Source organism: Peromyscus leucopus, chromosome 2 (genome assembly GCF_004664715.2).
Source record: "Peromyscus leucopus breed LL Stock chromosome 2, UCI_PerLeu_2.1, whole genome shotgun sequence".
In the NCBI taxonomy this organism is placed as follows: Eukaryota; Metazoa; Chordata; class Mammalia; order Rodentia; family Cricetidae; genus Peromyscus; species Peromyscus leucopus.
The window spans coordinates 122,257,300-122,273,023 of NC_051064.1; the positions used below are offsets into that span (position 1 = coordinate 122,257,300).

A 15,724-nucleotide genomic window follows, 5' to 3' on the forward strand; every position below is an offset into this window, starting at 1 on the left:
CTGGCACCCAAGCCCAGGGTCACACAGCCTGTTGGCTTACAGTGGGAACGGGTTTACAGAAGGCGGAGAAGGCTGTCTGGAGCCACAGTGTAGGACAGGACAAGCTTAGACAACAGCCAGGGAGCACACTGAGCTTGGATGTTGCTGGGTGACTGACTTAGAGCTATGGGACATCTGGGCCAGGCATGGCTGCAGGGTGAGCCATTTAGCACCTGCCCAGTCTTTGCAGAGCCTCGTTCAGCCACCCTGTGGGACTGGCCTCTTCCTCGTCTGTACAACATTGTCTTATGTCCCTCAAGTTCCCTGCCCAAGCTTCTGCCTCCAATCCTACATGCAACAAAAGTTTAGGCATGCCTTCAAAATGGCTGCCCACAGGAAGGCAAACAGCTACTTCATTGAAGGTCTCCCCCTTGTTCCCAGGAATCAGGGCTACTAGGAGTAGTGAAATTTACCTGGAGCCAACAAGATGGCTCCTTCGGTAAAGGTGTTCCTGTGCAAGCCTGAAGACCTGTGCTTGGTCCCCAAAACTCACAGGAAGAAGGAGAAAACCAGCTCCAGAGTTGTCCCCTGACATCCACGTGTGCCAGGATACATGTGCTCTCTCGTCCCACATCATACATATAGTAATAAATCAGTTTTTAAATACTAATAGAAGGTACTTGGGGCTGGAGAGATGGCTCTAACAGTTAAGAGCACTGGCTGCTCTTCCAGAGGATCCACGTTCAATTCCCAGCACCCATATAGGAGCTCACAACTGTCTATAACTCCATTTCCAGGGGATCTGACATTTTCATACAGACATAAATGCAGGCAAAACACCAATGCACATAAAATAAAAATAAATTTTGCCAGGTAGTGATGGTGCATGCCACTTGGGAGGCAGAAGCAGGAGGATCTTCTAAGTTTGAGGACAGCCTGGTCTATAGAGCAAGTTCCAGGACAGCCAGGGCCACACTGAGAAACCCTGTCTTGAAAAACAACAACAAAAGAATATCTTTACCTTATCTAAGCTAAGTCCTGCCTGCAAGGAACTGGCCTCATTGGTAGAGGTTCCATGTTCCCCAAGCCTAGCTGATTTTCAGGCCTGTCTGTGTTTGGTACAGAAAAGGGTCTTGTATCAGGGGAGCCCTCGACTCCCTTGATACAAACGTACATCCTGTACATTGTGGTTCATCCTGGGAGCAGCTAGGTCCTGTCAGCGCTCAGTGGAGCTTGGGGTTGGGGACCAAGGAGGTGGAGACTTTAGACAGCAAAGCCAAAACATTGGCAACTAGTGGCTTGTGTGAGTGCTGGGTTCTGGAGAGGTGATGTAGAGGAAGAAGCGGCTTTGGACCCTCAATTCTAGAAGCCGCTCCAAGGGTTGCCCTGGCCAAGCTGTGGCAGCTGAGCAGCTGTGTCTGCTTACACTGTCTAGCCAAGACTATGGTTGTTGAGGACCATCCTTGCTTGACATCCCCCAACCCTGCTTGCTACCTGTTGCTGAACTAACCAGAAGGCATTGTTGGCCTTCATGAGATCACAGAGGCCAGTGAGCAGGCCCCGCCCACTTCCTATACCCTGGTCTCAGCCTCCCTGCCAAGTCCTAAGTATCCTGGGCCAGGGAGCTGTGGGAGCTCGGGGCTAGCACCTCCCATGCCCCTGCAGGAGCCAGCAGGACATGAAGATCATAGGCCTCCCCTTTTCTCCTCTTCCTGGTTGCCCTGAATGCCCCCACTACAGCTGGGGTGACTCTCAGACTCTGACCACCTCAAGAATCCAATCTGGAAAGATGCGGGCTGGTGGTACCTGCTACCCAAGTTGGAGGCTGGGGGTGTGGGGGTGAGTAGAGGGTCTATGGCACAGCTTGTAAATGAGCTCCCAAGCCTAGTTCCTGAGGCACCTCAAGTTGGGTTTTTTTTTTGGGGGGGGGGGGCGGGGGGAGGTTCAAGACAGGATCTCTCTGTGTAGTCTGGCTGCCCTGGAACTTGCTTTGTAGACCAGGCTGGCCTCGAACTCACAGAGATCCGCCTGCCTTTGCCTCCCAAGCTGGGATTAAATGTATGTGCTACCACCGCCTGGCTTCAAGTTTTATGTATATATGCAAAGGCCTTTTGTATGGGGAGGGACTGTAGCCATTGTCAATGTGTCCAAACCCCAAGAACCTGCCAACCCAATCCTAAATAGTTCCAATGACCCGTACTAGCCTCTTGGCAGATTTTAGAATCAAGTAGGAGAGCCAGTGACCGGGCCACTGACCAGCTCTGAGAGTTCAGAACGATGGCCTCTTCTCTGAGGCCACTCTAACCATCTTGCTAGGGCCTGGAGACTTTAAGAACCTTCTAGATGTGAAGAAACCCAGCAACAGCTAGGAGGTCCTGGACATAGATTGAGGAATCAAGATAAAGAAGGCACCTAGAGGGTATGGAGGACTCAAAGATCCCTCCTAACCCTTCAGGCAAATCCCTTATCTACCCACAGGCCCAGAGGCAGGACTCAGGCCCATCTGGTTCTTTCCTAGGCACCAAAGGGGGGGGGGGTCACTGGTCCTCTGCCCTCCTTTCTTTCTGACCCTGCCTAGCCTCTACCAGTCCAGAAGCTTCCAGAAGCCTCAGCACCTGTGAGTCCATTGGGAAGCCCTGGCCAGTCTGAAAGCCAGGCCCAGGAAGAGCATTCAGCAGTGAGGACTACCAAAATCCCTCCTCAGGAAGACCGCCATCACCCTCAGGAGGAGGTCAGCACAGACAGATGTGGGAGCCCCCTGTGGAGTCGCAGGGCCAGCAGCTCCTGCCAGAGCTGCCTCTAAAAGAGTCCTCACCCAAGGACTCTGGCCTCAAGGCGGTTCCCAGCACACGTACTCTGTATGTGGGCCACCTGAACCCCCAGTTCTCTGTGCCCGTGCTTGCCTGCCTGCTACGAGACACCCTAGAGCGGCTGGAGCTGCCCGTGGCCCGCGAGAACATTGAGGTGGTGAGGCGGCCACGAAACACTTACGCACGGGTACAGGTGGCTGCCCCCAAGGCTGCCCTGGCCTCCCTCCCCTGGCGCCTGCAGATGGCCTTAGAGGAGCAGCTAATCCTCAAAGAGCTCACAGCCCGTGGCAAGGAGCTGGTGCTGGGCGAGGGACTGGAGTCCCTAAACCGCAGGGAGGTAAGTGAGCTGAGTTGGGAACAGCAGGAGGAACCGCACACCCTGGGGGTGTGACTCAAATGACTGCCCCTCTTCTCAGAGGGAGACTAATTTTTGCATTCCAGTCAGGTTTGGGAGGTCTGGGACATACCAAGTCCTGGGTTTCTCCTTGGCCCACCTCACTGTTCCCTTGACAAACACCAGTGCCTACACTGTACCAGAAGCAAGGCTGAGGCAGGCAACCTATGCCCTGTCCTGGTCACACCCTCCAGGAGCAGAACCAACTCTGCCAGTCCCAAAGTTGGGGTGGCTGTGGGAGAACAGGCAAGCCCTCACTACCCACTGGGGACAAATTTACAGGGGACCGGAAATCCAGGCTTGGGACTTAGGGAGCACAGAAGGCACTCCAAGAAAAGATGTTCAGGTAGTGGAGGTAGGACAGGCTGTTTGGTATCTCCGGAGCTGAGGCTGGAGGCCACAGGGGCAGCTGAGAAAGAAGCTGGGCCAGAGGATAGGTCCAGATCACTACAGCTGTGATGATCTGCAGCAAAGCAGGGTCCAGGCCAGTTTTGTTGGGGGTGAAAACTTATACTACCAATGTCCTTGGTCTTCTGTCCAGAGGGCAAACCTGCGGGGCCTGACCTGTGGGTCTACAGCTCTGATACTCTGACGCATGTGCACCTGCTTTTGTGTGTCTGTGTCTATTAGTTTCAGTTCTATTTCTGAGTTCATCTTTGGGGAGCTGCTGTCCTGTCCATCTCCACACACCAGCCCAGCTGAGTGTCCAGCCCTGTAGAGGTGAAGGCTGCTGGGAATTGGGAGTGGCCATTGGGTTGGCATTTAGAGCTACTGAGAGGATGGGAAGAGGAAGCTGATGGGCTGTCAACACGCTAAGGAAGTTACCATGCAGGAAAAAAATGCCCAGAGCCCTAGAGACAAAGCAGGAGCCACAGAAGGACTCAGGAAGGGCAGAAGAAAGCTAAGATTCAAGGGACATTTCATTGCCAGGAAGTAGCTGGCAGATATTCCAGGGACAACAAAGAGTAGGGTCCCTCAGTTTAGGGACCTGCAGTTCTGCCCAGAGAACTGCAGGATAGAAAGATGCCTCCTGGGACCTCTTACACACCCCAAGTCGGGAAAAGACTGGCCCACAGGTGTATTGGCTCCTGGCTCCAAAGGGGCCATCTCTTTACCCACCCAAGCACCCTACAGCAGGTGCCAAGGAAGAGCCCAACCCAAGGGCTGGCTTGGGCCCTTGAGCCAGCACTGGCTTTTGCACACGTGCGGAATTGGGACGTCACTCTGGGAGCCGACCACTGGCAGCAGTGTGGTGGGGGTCTGCCTGGCAGTCTCTTAGGTTAGGCCCTCTGCCTTCTGCCTTTGGCTGTACACCCACTCTTGACCCCCACCCCAGCAGGAGGACAGCGGCTCGAGCCCCAGCCCTAGCCCTGGCCCCAGCCCAGGCTTCAGGCGCCCACAGCTGCGCCAACTGCCAGACCCTTCCCCTAACTGGTGCTGGGCTGGGCGACGGCAGATCCCTCAGAACCGACCCAGTGGTGTGCGCTCTGACAGTGCCATTGTGGACCAGGAGATCTTGGGCCAGGAGCAGCTATTCCAGGGTGCCTTCCTTGGCAGTGAGACACGGAATGTGGAGTTTAAGCGAGGCAGCGGTGAGTACCTGAGCCTGGCTTTCAAGCACCACGTACGGCGCTACGTGTGTGCCTTTCTCAACAGTGAGGGTGGCAGCCTGCTGGTAGGTGTGGAGGACAGTGGCCTGGTACAGGGCATCCACTGCAGCCACCGTGATGAGGACCGTACACGCCAGCTGGTAGACTCCATCCTGCAGGGCTTCAAACCCCAGGTCTTCCCTGATGCCTACTCCCTCACCTTCATCCCCGTCATAAGCACTTCCACGGCCAACACGCCTCTCAAGGTGAGCTCCCAGTGTATGTCGTCACTCGGGACAGTGGGACTTTGCTGACATTGCTGAGCAGCACAGGGGGGGGGGTAGCACAAGCAGGAGCCCACCAGGCTGCTTCTGGGAGCTCAAGTGTGGGGCTGCTCAATGGAACTGGGGATGCCACCATCAAGGGTGGCATCTCCGAGCTGCTGTTGCCCCTGCTAAGGTGCTCCGTCTGACCGTGCACACCCCCAAGACCCAGGGTGAGCCACAGCTGTATGAGACAGACCAGGGGGAGGTATTTCTACGGCGTGATGGAAGCATCCAGGGCCCACTGTCTGTTGGCGCCATCCAGGACTGGTGCAGGCAGGTGAGGCGAGGCAGTTCCGGCCAAGCTGACCCAGACCCCTACAGCCATTCACCCAAAAGCACCGGGCAAGCCTGGAGAAGGGAGGGCTTGGCTGAAAGGAACTCTGCCTCCTCCCAAATTTCATAGCTCAGTAGCCCCAGGGAAATTCCCAGCAGTCGTTTTAAAACCTGTGTCCCATTCCACAGCACACAGCCCCACCCACCCTGCCTCAGCAGTCATTATGTTGAAGGGCCAGGGGATCAGGGAGATTGGACTACTGAGGTGCTAAGGCAACTACAAGTGGTATGCACTGCACCTGGGTAGAGCCTGGTGAGGGGGCAGGGGAGGGCTGCACTGAGTCCCAAGGAGAAGTCTTTCTATGAGGGAACCACCCGAAGGTCGAAAAGCAGAGGGCAAGGGAGCTGACACTGGAGACGTGGTCAGGTGGTGATCAATGCCCTGTGCCAGGCCTTGGGAGGCTGCAGAGGGGGCTCCATCCCAGTGGACGGTATCCGGGCAACTTCAAGACCCTTGGTCAGAGGTGGCAGCATGGCCAGGGCCCCAGGCTATGGCCCACCCCAGGAAGGATAGCCTGGGACAATGGCAGCCTGATTATCTACTGCCACACTCCTCAGAAGTGGACGATGGAGCTGGGCAAGCTGGAGGAGAAGGTGAAGACCCTGACGATGGAAAAGGAGCAGCTGAGGCAGCAGCTGAGGCAGCGCCGGTCCCTGTCCTGCAGCTGCTGTGTCCTGTGAGGATGAGGAAGATGTGAGCTAAGACCTGGAATAAAACACACATGAGCTGCCGCCTCTCTCCCTCAGCGCTGCATGCAGGAGCCATGTGGCTTCACCTCAGAGCAGGCTGACAGTCAGCTCTTGGCACACCCCGAAGCAATCCTGCTTTCAGAAAACTTGGCTAGTCACTCCAGAACTCAGCTCTCAGAGACTGTAACTCTAATCCCAACTAAATGCACCTTTTGCCTAAGCCAATTCTAGTGGGCTGGGAATATCAACTTGGAAAGGCCATTTGCAGCTGGCAAGACCTGTGTGGTAACTAGTCACAGGGCATGGGCCACCCTGCAGCTCTTCCCCCAACTTGTCATTGCTCCTTACACACTGCATGCACAGGAGTGCTTAGCCACTTCTACGACATGTGGTCAGCCAGCCAGAGGCTGCTACGTCACAAGTCTCATGCCCACGAAGATACCACCACACTGCAGCCACTCAGCACCCACTGCAGCTCTGCCCTAAGACTCAGCACTTGGGGCAACAGTGCCTACCTCTGCCTCAGCCTTGTCACCCGTGAGACTGACAGTGGGCAAGGGACATTTTGTCACAATCATGTAGTATCTGGTGTCTGCTGGCTGTGGCAGAACAGCTATTCACATGAGTCTAGCCAGTTATTGCCTCCTCACTAACTGGCACTAAGGCTAGAGCTGGACCCTGTCCACACCCATTTCACAAGAACGCCACCTGCTAGTGGCTCCTGCTGCCCCTTACACCAGCCATGCATGCTACAGCAACCATCCCGCTCCTCGTCTACACTGGGTGCTCCCCTGCCTAGAACCCTCTTCTCTCAGAGCTGCAGGACTTAGCTCCCCCTCCAGGCTTGTCTGGGACTTGTGGCACTCCTCCTTAACACTCCACACCCCGGCCACTGCCAAGGCGCTGGGAATTCAGACAGGAGCAGCTATGTCCTGTCCAGCTTCCCTTTCCCCTCTCCATAGCAATGCCCTAGTTTCTCCCACCAGTGTACATGCTGCAGGTCAGGGATATGGTCTGTGTTCAGAACAGACACAGGAATGTGGTAGGTGCCTGTTACTTCCCCAATGAGACAATCAAGGATACTCTTAAATTTGGGCTCTAGGCTACCAGATAATCATGGTGTACCGACAGATAGCCCTTGTCCCCTAAGTCGGAGGTAAGCACACTAAGCACACAGAAGCCTGCAAGGTTCCCTCCTGAGCACTGGTCGTCATTGGACGCAGTGGGCTGCCTTCCAGCACCATCCATGGCAAACTCTGGGCTATGTGGGGATTCCTTTTGCTGACAGGTCATACAGGTAGCTGGCATGTGGCAGGCAGCTGGTGAATAGTGAGGCCATCTTCATCAGGAAAGAAACATTGGGGATGGCTCTTCCAAACCACCCCATACCCAGCCAGGCCTCACTATTGTGGCAGCGGCGGTGGTCCCTCTGGGACACACTGCCTCGGCTTGGGGAATAATGAGACAGTGGGTAGGAAGGGAGGTTAGAAATAGAATCAGCCACAGCCAGACAGGATCTATACAGAAGGGACCATGTGAGCTCACTGAGAAATGAGGGAAAGACAGAGGAATGAGGTGGGAGCTGGGCTAACAGGTGGGACACATACTCCTCCCCAAGGCTCCAATTTCTCAACTTGTAGCAAATGAAGGGTGTTACCACCTATACACAGCCAGGCCTGCAGCCTGAGTGAATGCTAATGTCACCACCACCCCACAACTGACTTTGGAAAGTTCCCTGTGACCTTGAACTTCTGAGCCTCAATTCTAGAAGTCAAGAATGAGTACAGAGTGGGAGAGAAAGCAGACCAGCTGGTTAAGACAGCCCATGGTCAGCTGTCTGGCACCATGTGCGAAGTGCCCTGTCTGCAGGGGGCAAAGGACCCTGTCCAGGCAGCCCATGGTTCTTCTTTTCCCCTGCTAAGTAGCACACAGCGGCAATTGGCCTTCATGACAAACTGAAGCCTTGCTGAGAAATCCTGGTTGCTACTAAGGCTTGCATCTTAATTTGATATAAAGCATCACACTGCTGGCTTTGGAGAAGCCCAGCATTAAAGTTCAGTGTCCATGGAAAATCACCCCAACCAGTGATAGAATGAGCAAGCACACCAATGGTTCTGCATTATTTATTAAGTTAGGATACATTGAGCCAGCCACCATAGTGTGGGCACGCCCACTGCTATGTCACATTAAGAAAATACCTGTTCGAGTTGCATTTCACCTGCATTAACACTATTTTGGAAGGAAAAAATACCCTCAAATCAATGCTGCATACACAAGAGAGGGCTTCAGAACTAGTTTCCAAGATTCCTTTTTTCTTGACCCCTTGATGCAAGGAGTGTTCTCAGCCCCAAGAATAGGAAGTGCAGCCAGGGTTTCTATATGACACTTCATAGACAGAGCTTGTCTGATGTACCCAAGAACCAAACATCCCTCCAGATGGCCAGGGCCAACCACAGCTGGAACCAAGTCCCCAGAACTCGGCAGCACTAAGATTCCAGCAACATCCACAGTAGCAGCCCAGCACTGGGGGTGCCAGCAGCCCAGGGAAGTAACAGCACTTGAATGACAGTGACTCAAGTGGTCGGAAAAACAGGGTGGTTGATGACCTTCTTCAACCAGCCGCTGGCCACCATCAGGTCCCATCCAGAGTCCTACTCCCCATGTCAGAAACACACAAACTGCAAAGGAATTATCGCAGGATCCAATATAAATGATGGGACATGCAAGTGACAAAGTTTTCCAAATACCTTTCCCCCATAATAAAATAATCTTAATAAAAACATAATTTAAAGGAAGTGTCAAAAGCCGAGTGTAAAATCATAGTTGTAAACTATTGGGTCAAAGGCTTTCTTGAAGAATCATCCTGTTTCAAAAAAAAAAGAGGCTAGAATTACAAGATGTTTATTAGAAGTGTCAGAACGTGGTCAGCTGCCAGCCACCACAGGGAATGAGGCCTGCTCCTGTGGGAGGACGGCAGGAGCCGACATTTGCAATCCAGACCCCCACACCATCCAGGCCTTGCAGCTCCTGTGCCGTGCTCAGTCAGATGCAAGCACCCTGTCCACAGCAGCAGCCTACTCCATGACTGACAGATGCCCATGTGTGGAGGACACGGGCTGACGGGCATCCTCCTGTCACTCTCCAGCTCCCCGACACAGCAGTGGCTGGCTGGCCAGAGAGCAGCTAGGGACAGTCTGTGTTCCCAGCTTTTCTTTCTTTACTAAACCTTAATGTCACTTACCAACACCAGATCAGTCCTGACTTATTGATGGGAACTTGAGTTCAGTGATTTCAGAGTCGGGGGAGCTGCTCCCGCTTCTGTCACTGTAAGTGTCCCTGTGGAATTCAGAAGGTTTACTCATCTCCCAGCAAGTACTCACTTCACGCCCCATCTTTGTAACCCCTGTACACAGCAGCGTGTGTCCCTACATGGCAACTGTCTCTACCACACGTGAGGCGTGAAGGGATTTCCTTCCTCTAGTTCCAAGAGATACACCCCCACCCCTGAATACTTCAGTATTTATATACTAGCCACTTACTGAGAGAAACCGATCTCATAAAAGTCATCAGGCATAAGCCCACCTGGTGGTGACCCATTTGCCATGCACAGGATCTGCTCAGCAACATTACCAGAATCCAGAATCTATAGAGATGAGGCCTAGCCAGTGAGACGGGGAAGCCTAACAAAACCCCAGGAAAAGGATGGGAGTATGTGGTCACCCACACAAGGACCAGGCCTTGCCATCGGGCTTTTTCTTAGGACTGTGTAGAGAGCCTCACTGTGATTAGTATACCTACCTGGGTGAGAGGCGGCAACCTTTCTGCAGGTAGTGTGGGAGCCTCCCAACAGAGGCCAGGAGGAGGCCGAAGTAGGGTGGGGAAGGCTTGATTGGCCTGGACAGGAACTCAGGGTGATACTGCACCCCAACAAAGAATGGGTGATCTGCAACACAAATTCAGAAGGAACAATTAGTATTCTGTGCATCCAAAGATGGGACAACCTAAGAGTGTTCAAAAGTAACCCTATCACGTAATTGTAGATAAAAGGTACTCCTCCAAGCAGGAGTGAGCTAACACTCTTCTCAACACTGTGTAGAGGCTCTGCTCTCAGGTCCCATCTGAGTATCTTGTGACGTGCACAGGTTTTGCCCCACAGTTCATAAGAAAGCTGAAAGGGGTTTTAGCACCAAGTCCAGCTCTTCATGCTGGGGAGGAACCAAGCCCAGGCTCTATGGCTGCTGTGGAAGCTATACCTAGGGATGTCAGAAGCTCCTCCCCAGACACGGCTGCCTCCTCGTGCCAAGTCAGGAACAAGAGCTTTTCTTTTCTTGAGACAAGGTCTGGTTTTAGCCCTGGGTGGCCTGGAACTCACTATCCTCCTCCTTCAGCTCTCCAATTGCTGGACACACCAGGGTAACATGTTTTTCTCTTTTCCCACACACCAAGGCATTATCACTACCCAGTTACCTTCCAACTCCACAATCTCCATCCTCTCGCCTTCAACATCTTGGCCGACAAACTTCAAGCCTTGCTCTTCCAAGCACTTTTTCAAAACTGGATTCACCTGGTGGGGCAGGAAAACTCATTGTGCTGGCCTCTCCGTTCCCTCCTTTGCAGAGTATCGGAAGGAGCAGGCTCACATCCTCACCTCAAATCGGTGGCGGTGCCTCTCTTCCAAGTAGTCTGTGTCTCCATAGAGTTTTCCTGCAGAAAACCAGGCAATTTGTATGACTTCTGCCTCCACAAATAATCTATGCAAACTGCTAACTTCCCAATGCACTCTTTATCTTTGGTACCACGCTACCAAAATTCTGCTAGCCATGTTCACCTGTTCTTGATATAATTCGGACAAATCCTGGGGCTCTCTCTCTGTCCAAACCAAATATGATAACAGGAATAAACTTTCACAACCTCTTTTAAACACACCACTGCTAAATGCCAAAGCACTGTGCTGCTGGGAACCACCGCAGGGACAGGACAGGCCGTCCTAGAAAGCCAGCTCCCTGAGAACAGTGTCTGGAAGGAACTGAAAAGCTGGTGGGTACCTGGTGCCTGTGGATAAACAGGCACAGTGTGTGCAAATGGGATGCTTACTGACTCACTCCTCACTGCCTACTGAGTCCCCACACCCACAGAACAGCACAGTTCGAAGAAGTTGAAAATGGTACAAGTGATTCTCAAACGAGTCTGCCACTGGAACCCCCAGACAGACATAGGATACCTCTACCAATGGTTAAAGCAATGTTTCCATTGGGCAAGGCAATGTCTAGTAATTTTCTTAGATATTTTCCTCCTCCAAATCCCTGAAGCTTTTAACCATGATCATTACTTGTTAGAATAAAATGTATTTAGAGTAAACTATGTAAAATTGTGATTTTTCTTTAACCATCAAATTCCAGTTTTATTTACTAGTATAAGAAATTAAAAGAATACTCTATCAAGCTGATAATAGAAAAATAAGTAAACTTTAAACAATAAAAAATAAAAATAAAAGAAAAATTTGAAATATTAAACAAACATTTTACTAAAGTTAAAAAAAGGGAGAACTAGGGACTCATCATTCCTCTCCACATTCTATTCTTTCCCTTGTTTTATATATTTTAAATTTTTTTTATCGGGGGATTCTGCTGGAGTTTATCAATGGATTCTGCTGGAGGATCCCATGCAGATAAGCACTGGAGGGCTCCTGTTGCAAATCACCCTCTGGAGCGATGGAAGGATCTTTCTACTAGCACATGGAGGAGACCCGATCTAGTGTTGGTGTGGCCCCGGAGTTTGGTTTGTCTTTCCCCAGGACAATGAGGTTCCTCTTTGGATTCCTGAGCACTGAACGCGCCCTATGGCTGCTGCTGAAGCCCATAGGCTGCTGACAGAGACCTAATGGGTCTTCATGAAAAAAATCTACCCTTCTGATGCCAATGGAGATTGAGAGCCCAATATGGCCAGCTTTGGCAAACATTAATGTAAGTCTAGGAAGTATAGCCATGAGATTGGATTCTCCAGAAAAGCTGCCAGCTAAAGTCAAGAAAAACGGGCCTTGGCAGTTCGTGTTCCTGGAGTTGTATTCATGCCAGTGGATGTCCACACAATCCAGAAGAGAATTTGACATTGCTGCTGCTGTTGTTGCTATTATAACAATGGCGCACACTGCTGCTACCATTTCATAATTACTTACTACAGCTAGCACAGTGGAGACCCTGGCAACAAAAGTAGTTACCACAGTTAGTTAATCTTTCATTCTATTGGGCATGATAAATTTAATTCAGTAGTTACATACATCTTGATTGGCTTTGAAAATTATAAACTTATAAACTCAAGTTCCAGTTGCTTTTGGGATACTATCTTACAAGGACTCCAACGTACAGTATGGCTCGTTAAGGAAGGGAATGGCTCAGTTGCCTTTAGCCTACTGGCTATGGGTGAGACAGAACCTCTGTTGGTCATTTCTGTATCGAACACACAGATTGCAAGCCCAGTGCCACTCTGAGATCTTTGGCAGCAATTAACCATGCAGCTCACACACAATTGAGCCGGTATGATAATGAGTATTTAGAGACAGGTAATGCCTGGGGGGCACTCACCAACCTAAGACAGAGCACCTGTGTGGCCTGGGCAGGTGTCTCCATGACAGTAAGGTGACCTGCGGACGTCCCACGCAACCCAAGTCAGAAGTTCATTTTTTTAATAAAAGGGGGACCTGCAGGGTCCTGGCCCCCATTTTGGGTAACTGTTGCCTTGCTTGGGGACCTTGACCTTGATATCTTCCCAATGCTAATTCCCTGCCAGGTTCCACCCTCCTGAATGCTTAAGGGAAGTTCCTTGTCTGTGTATCCTGAATAATGGGCATTACCAGCTTAGATGCAAGATTGTAAAACATCAGTAGCGGACTTCTGCCCTCCAGGGTCCTCCCATTGTGCTGTAAGCCTGTATTTAACCTCCTACCCCCTTCAAGAAATGACATTCGACATTTAAAATATATATATAAAATGAATGAATACTGCGAATGTAAACTATGAATACCACAAATGTGATTAGTATCATGAGTGTAAGTAATGAATATCATGAGTGTAATTTAAAAAATAAAAATAAATAAATAAATAAATAAATAAATAAATAAATAAATATAAATTAATCGCCGATTGCAATGGATTTAATCTAATGGCCTGTCTTGTTGAGGTGCCCATATCCAAGGGCCCAGGAGCATTATCGGAGACTGTCTGGCTAACATAGTACATCCTAAACAAGCATGAGGAGGAAGAAGGAGGAGGAGGAAAGAATTGCAAAAGCAGAACAAAGCCAAGAGAAGGTTGGCCTGGCTCTTTGGAGCTAGCTACAGCACCACCTAGCCCATGTTAGACCAGGACAAAAGCCAGACTCATGTAAAACAACTTACTCATCACTGAGTTCTTGGTCTGGAACAGGGTTCTCCTCTTGCCCAGCCTCATGGTTCCACCCATCTGCCCAGGGTTATGTTCTGGCATGTCTATGACCTAGAGACATTCAGAAAACAAATCTGACTGCCACACTCTGCTGCTGTTAAGTCAGACCTCCTCCCCAAGTGGAGCACTCCTGGGTAGGAAGAGTTCAGTGCTTCACCCTGCCTCAGGATACTGTCCCCTGCCTGCCCTAGCACTTGGGATGCCAAAGACTCTGTGCTGTGGCACAGCAATATGGACACAAGACTAACCAGTCAGACACTGCTGTCTTCTGGGCCTGAGAAAAGGGTACAAGACCAACAGCCACTAACAAGTCTATGTACAGGTAGACTGTGGCACCCCAGAGGGGGCATGCCCGAGTACCTTACAAACCCCTCCAGGCTTCTCTATGCTCCATTCCCTTATCCCATTGTTCTTACATTAACAAAACTTTTCAACAAATAAGCAGATGCTAAGTCACTGAGATCAAAAACTTGTCTACCTTGTCACCATGTTCTCAGTGACAAAACAGTCCCTCACATGCAGCCAATGCTCAGCATTTGCTGAATACTGAAAAAGAAAATGCTTAAGTATGCCTGCCACTCATGGGCTAGGGATTCAAAGACACTGCCCCTCTCCAGTGAGCCTTAGTAGTATCACAGGTTGACTAGGCCACATGCCCCTAGGCAAATGACAACAGCAGGATTGTAGCCTGGAAAAGCTTCACTTGCCACTAAAGAAATCACCACCCCTGAGCTTGTCAACCCTGAGCCTATCTACCTTCCAGGATCGTCACTGGAGAGAACACTAACTGTTATACACTCAGAGAACATGCAGCAAGCCTCCATCCACACACACTTCCCACCAGGAACTGAGGGGACAGGAGAGCTATCTCTTGCTAGCAGGGGTCACACCTGTCTATTACAGATTTTCTGTGGTGACCTGGAAAGACTGGTGAGGAATTACGTGAAAACTCAAAAAATCCTTGTCATGAGGTCTGAGGGGTCTTTGAGACACTGTGGCCTCACTGCCTATCTGCAATCCGTTTCACAGATGTCCTTCCACCCCTTCTAAGCCCTGAGAGGTTCAAATGCTTGACTCACCACAGGATGACTAGTCTTAGGGTCAAATTCTGTAGAATTGGCATCTGAAAAATTAAAATAATTGAGTTATGAAAATAGCTATAAACAAACCAGTTACTAGTTTCATGCTAAGCATCAAATCATGATCTCTCAGTTTAAAGTCAATGATTACAGGCTGTGGAGATGGCTATGTAGTTAAGAGCACTCTTCACTGCTCTTCCAGACGACCTAGGTTTGGTTTCTAGTACCCACACAGCAATTGGCAAACCATCCATAACTCTAGTTCCAGGGAATCTAGTGCCTTCTAGCCTCCATGGGCACCAGGCAAGCAAAGTGTACTTACACAAATGCAGGCAAAATACTCATATGCACAAAGTTTAAAAAAAATATTAGAAAACTATGGAACACTAATAGCCAGGTGTGGTGGTACATGTCTTTAATCCCAGCACTCAGGAGGCAAAGATAAGTGGATCTCTCTCTCTTCTGAGTTAAAGTCCTGGTCTACAGAGTTCCAGGTCAACAAGAGCTATACACAGTGAGACTCTGTCTCCAAACAAAACAAAACAAAACAAAGAAGGAGAAGAAAAGAGAAAACTAATAATTTTAATTAAAATATAATCACATTGTTTTTCCCCTTCAGGGGACAGTGTTTTTTATTTTATTTATTTATTTGGTTTTGGCTGGGGGACAGCATTTTTAAAATAAGATTTAACACAGGTTAATTTGCCCTATCAATCTTTAACTTTCTGGGAAGTCACTGCAAAGTATATCAAAACCATCTTAGATTGTTTCTCTGATAACAGTGCTTACATTAATTCTTCATTTTGTTATAGATTCTCTAAGATGAACAAGAACTGCTCCCTCTGTCTTTTGTCCATCCTCAGCATCTAATAAGCTGTCATTCTCAGCCAAGTTAGGAATTAGCTGTTATTTTTCTTTGCAGTACTGGGACTGAATCTAAAGCCCTGCACATGTCCAGCCCTTTTTCATTTTTAGTTTGAGACAGGCCATCATGGTGTACAGTCCAGGCCATCATGGAACTCACTCTCTATGCGGGCTTGTATCTGTGATCCTCCTGTCTCAGTCTCTGAAATAGCTGGGAAGTT

At 50.2% G+C, this 15,724-nt stretch overlaps 2 protein-coding genes across 3 annotated transcripts in view; one reads left to right on the forward strand and one right to left on the reverse strand.

Annotated features, from left to right (window-relative positions):
* The first annotated feature begins 922 nt into the window (after nucleotides 1–922).
* On the forward strand, nucleotides 923–6,346 carry Slfnl1 (schlafen like 1). Of its 2 annotated transcripts, none has more exons than XM_037202904.1 (5): nucleotides 923–1,818; nucleotides 2,558–3,126; nucleotides 4,523–5,038; nucleotides 5,232–5,375; nucleotides 5,990–6,346. In XM_037202904.1, exons 2-5 carry the CDS (start codon nucleotides 2,725–2,727, stop codon nucleotides 6,110–6,112), a joined length of 1,185 nt encoding a protein of 394 aa, XP_037058799.1. In that variant the 5' UTR covers nucleotides 923–1,818; nucleotides 2,558–2,724; the 3' UTR covers nucleotides 6,113–6,346. The 2 variants fall into 2 exon arrangements, with proteins under 2 accessions (XP_037058799.1, XP_028742274.1); XM_028886441.2 differs by having other exon boundaries at nucleotides 925–1,818; nucleotides 4,520–5,038.
* A 1,884-nt stretch (nucleotides 6,347–8,230) lies between these two features.
* Ctps1 (CTP synthase 1) overlaps nucleotides 8,231–15,724 on the reverse strand; it is a 30,865-nt gene continuing 23,371 nt past the window's right edge. Inside the window, exons 13-19 of the mRNA XM_028886439.2 lie at nucleotides 14,640–14,683; nucleotides 13,515–13,611; nucleotides 10,770–10,825; nucleotides 10,589–10,685; nucleotides 9,920–10,064; nucleotides 9,363–9,457; nucleotides 8,231–8,984 (exon numbers count right to left, since the gene is read on the reverse strand). Coding sequence (XP_028742272.1) covers nucleotides 9,373–9,457; nucleotides 9,920–10,064; nucleotides 10,589–10,685; nucleotides 10,770–10,825; nucleotides 13,515–13,611; nucleotides 14,640–14,683 — 524 coding nt within the window. The 3' untranslated portion in view covers nucleotides 8,231–8,984; nucleotides 9,363–9,372. The remainder of the gene's footprint in view (nucleotides 8,985–9,362; nucleotides 9,458–9,919; nucleotides 10,065–10,588; nucleotides 10,686–10,769; nucleotides 10,826–13,514; nucleotides 13,612–14,639; nucleotides 14,684–15,724) is intronic.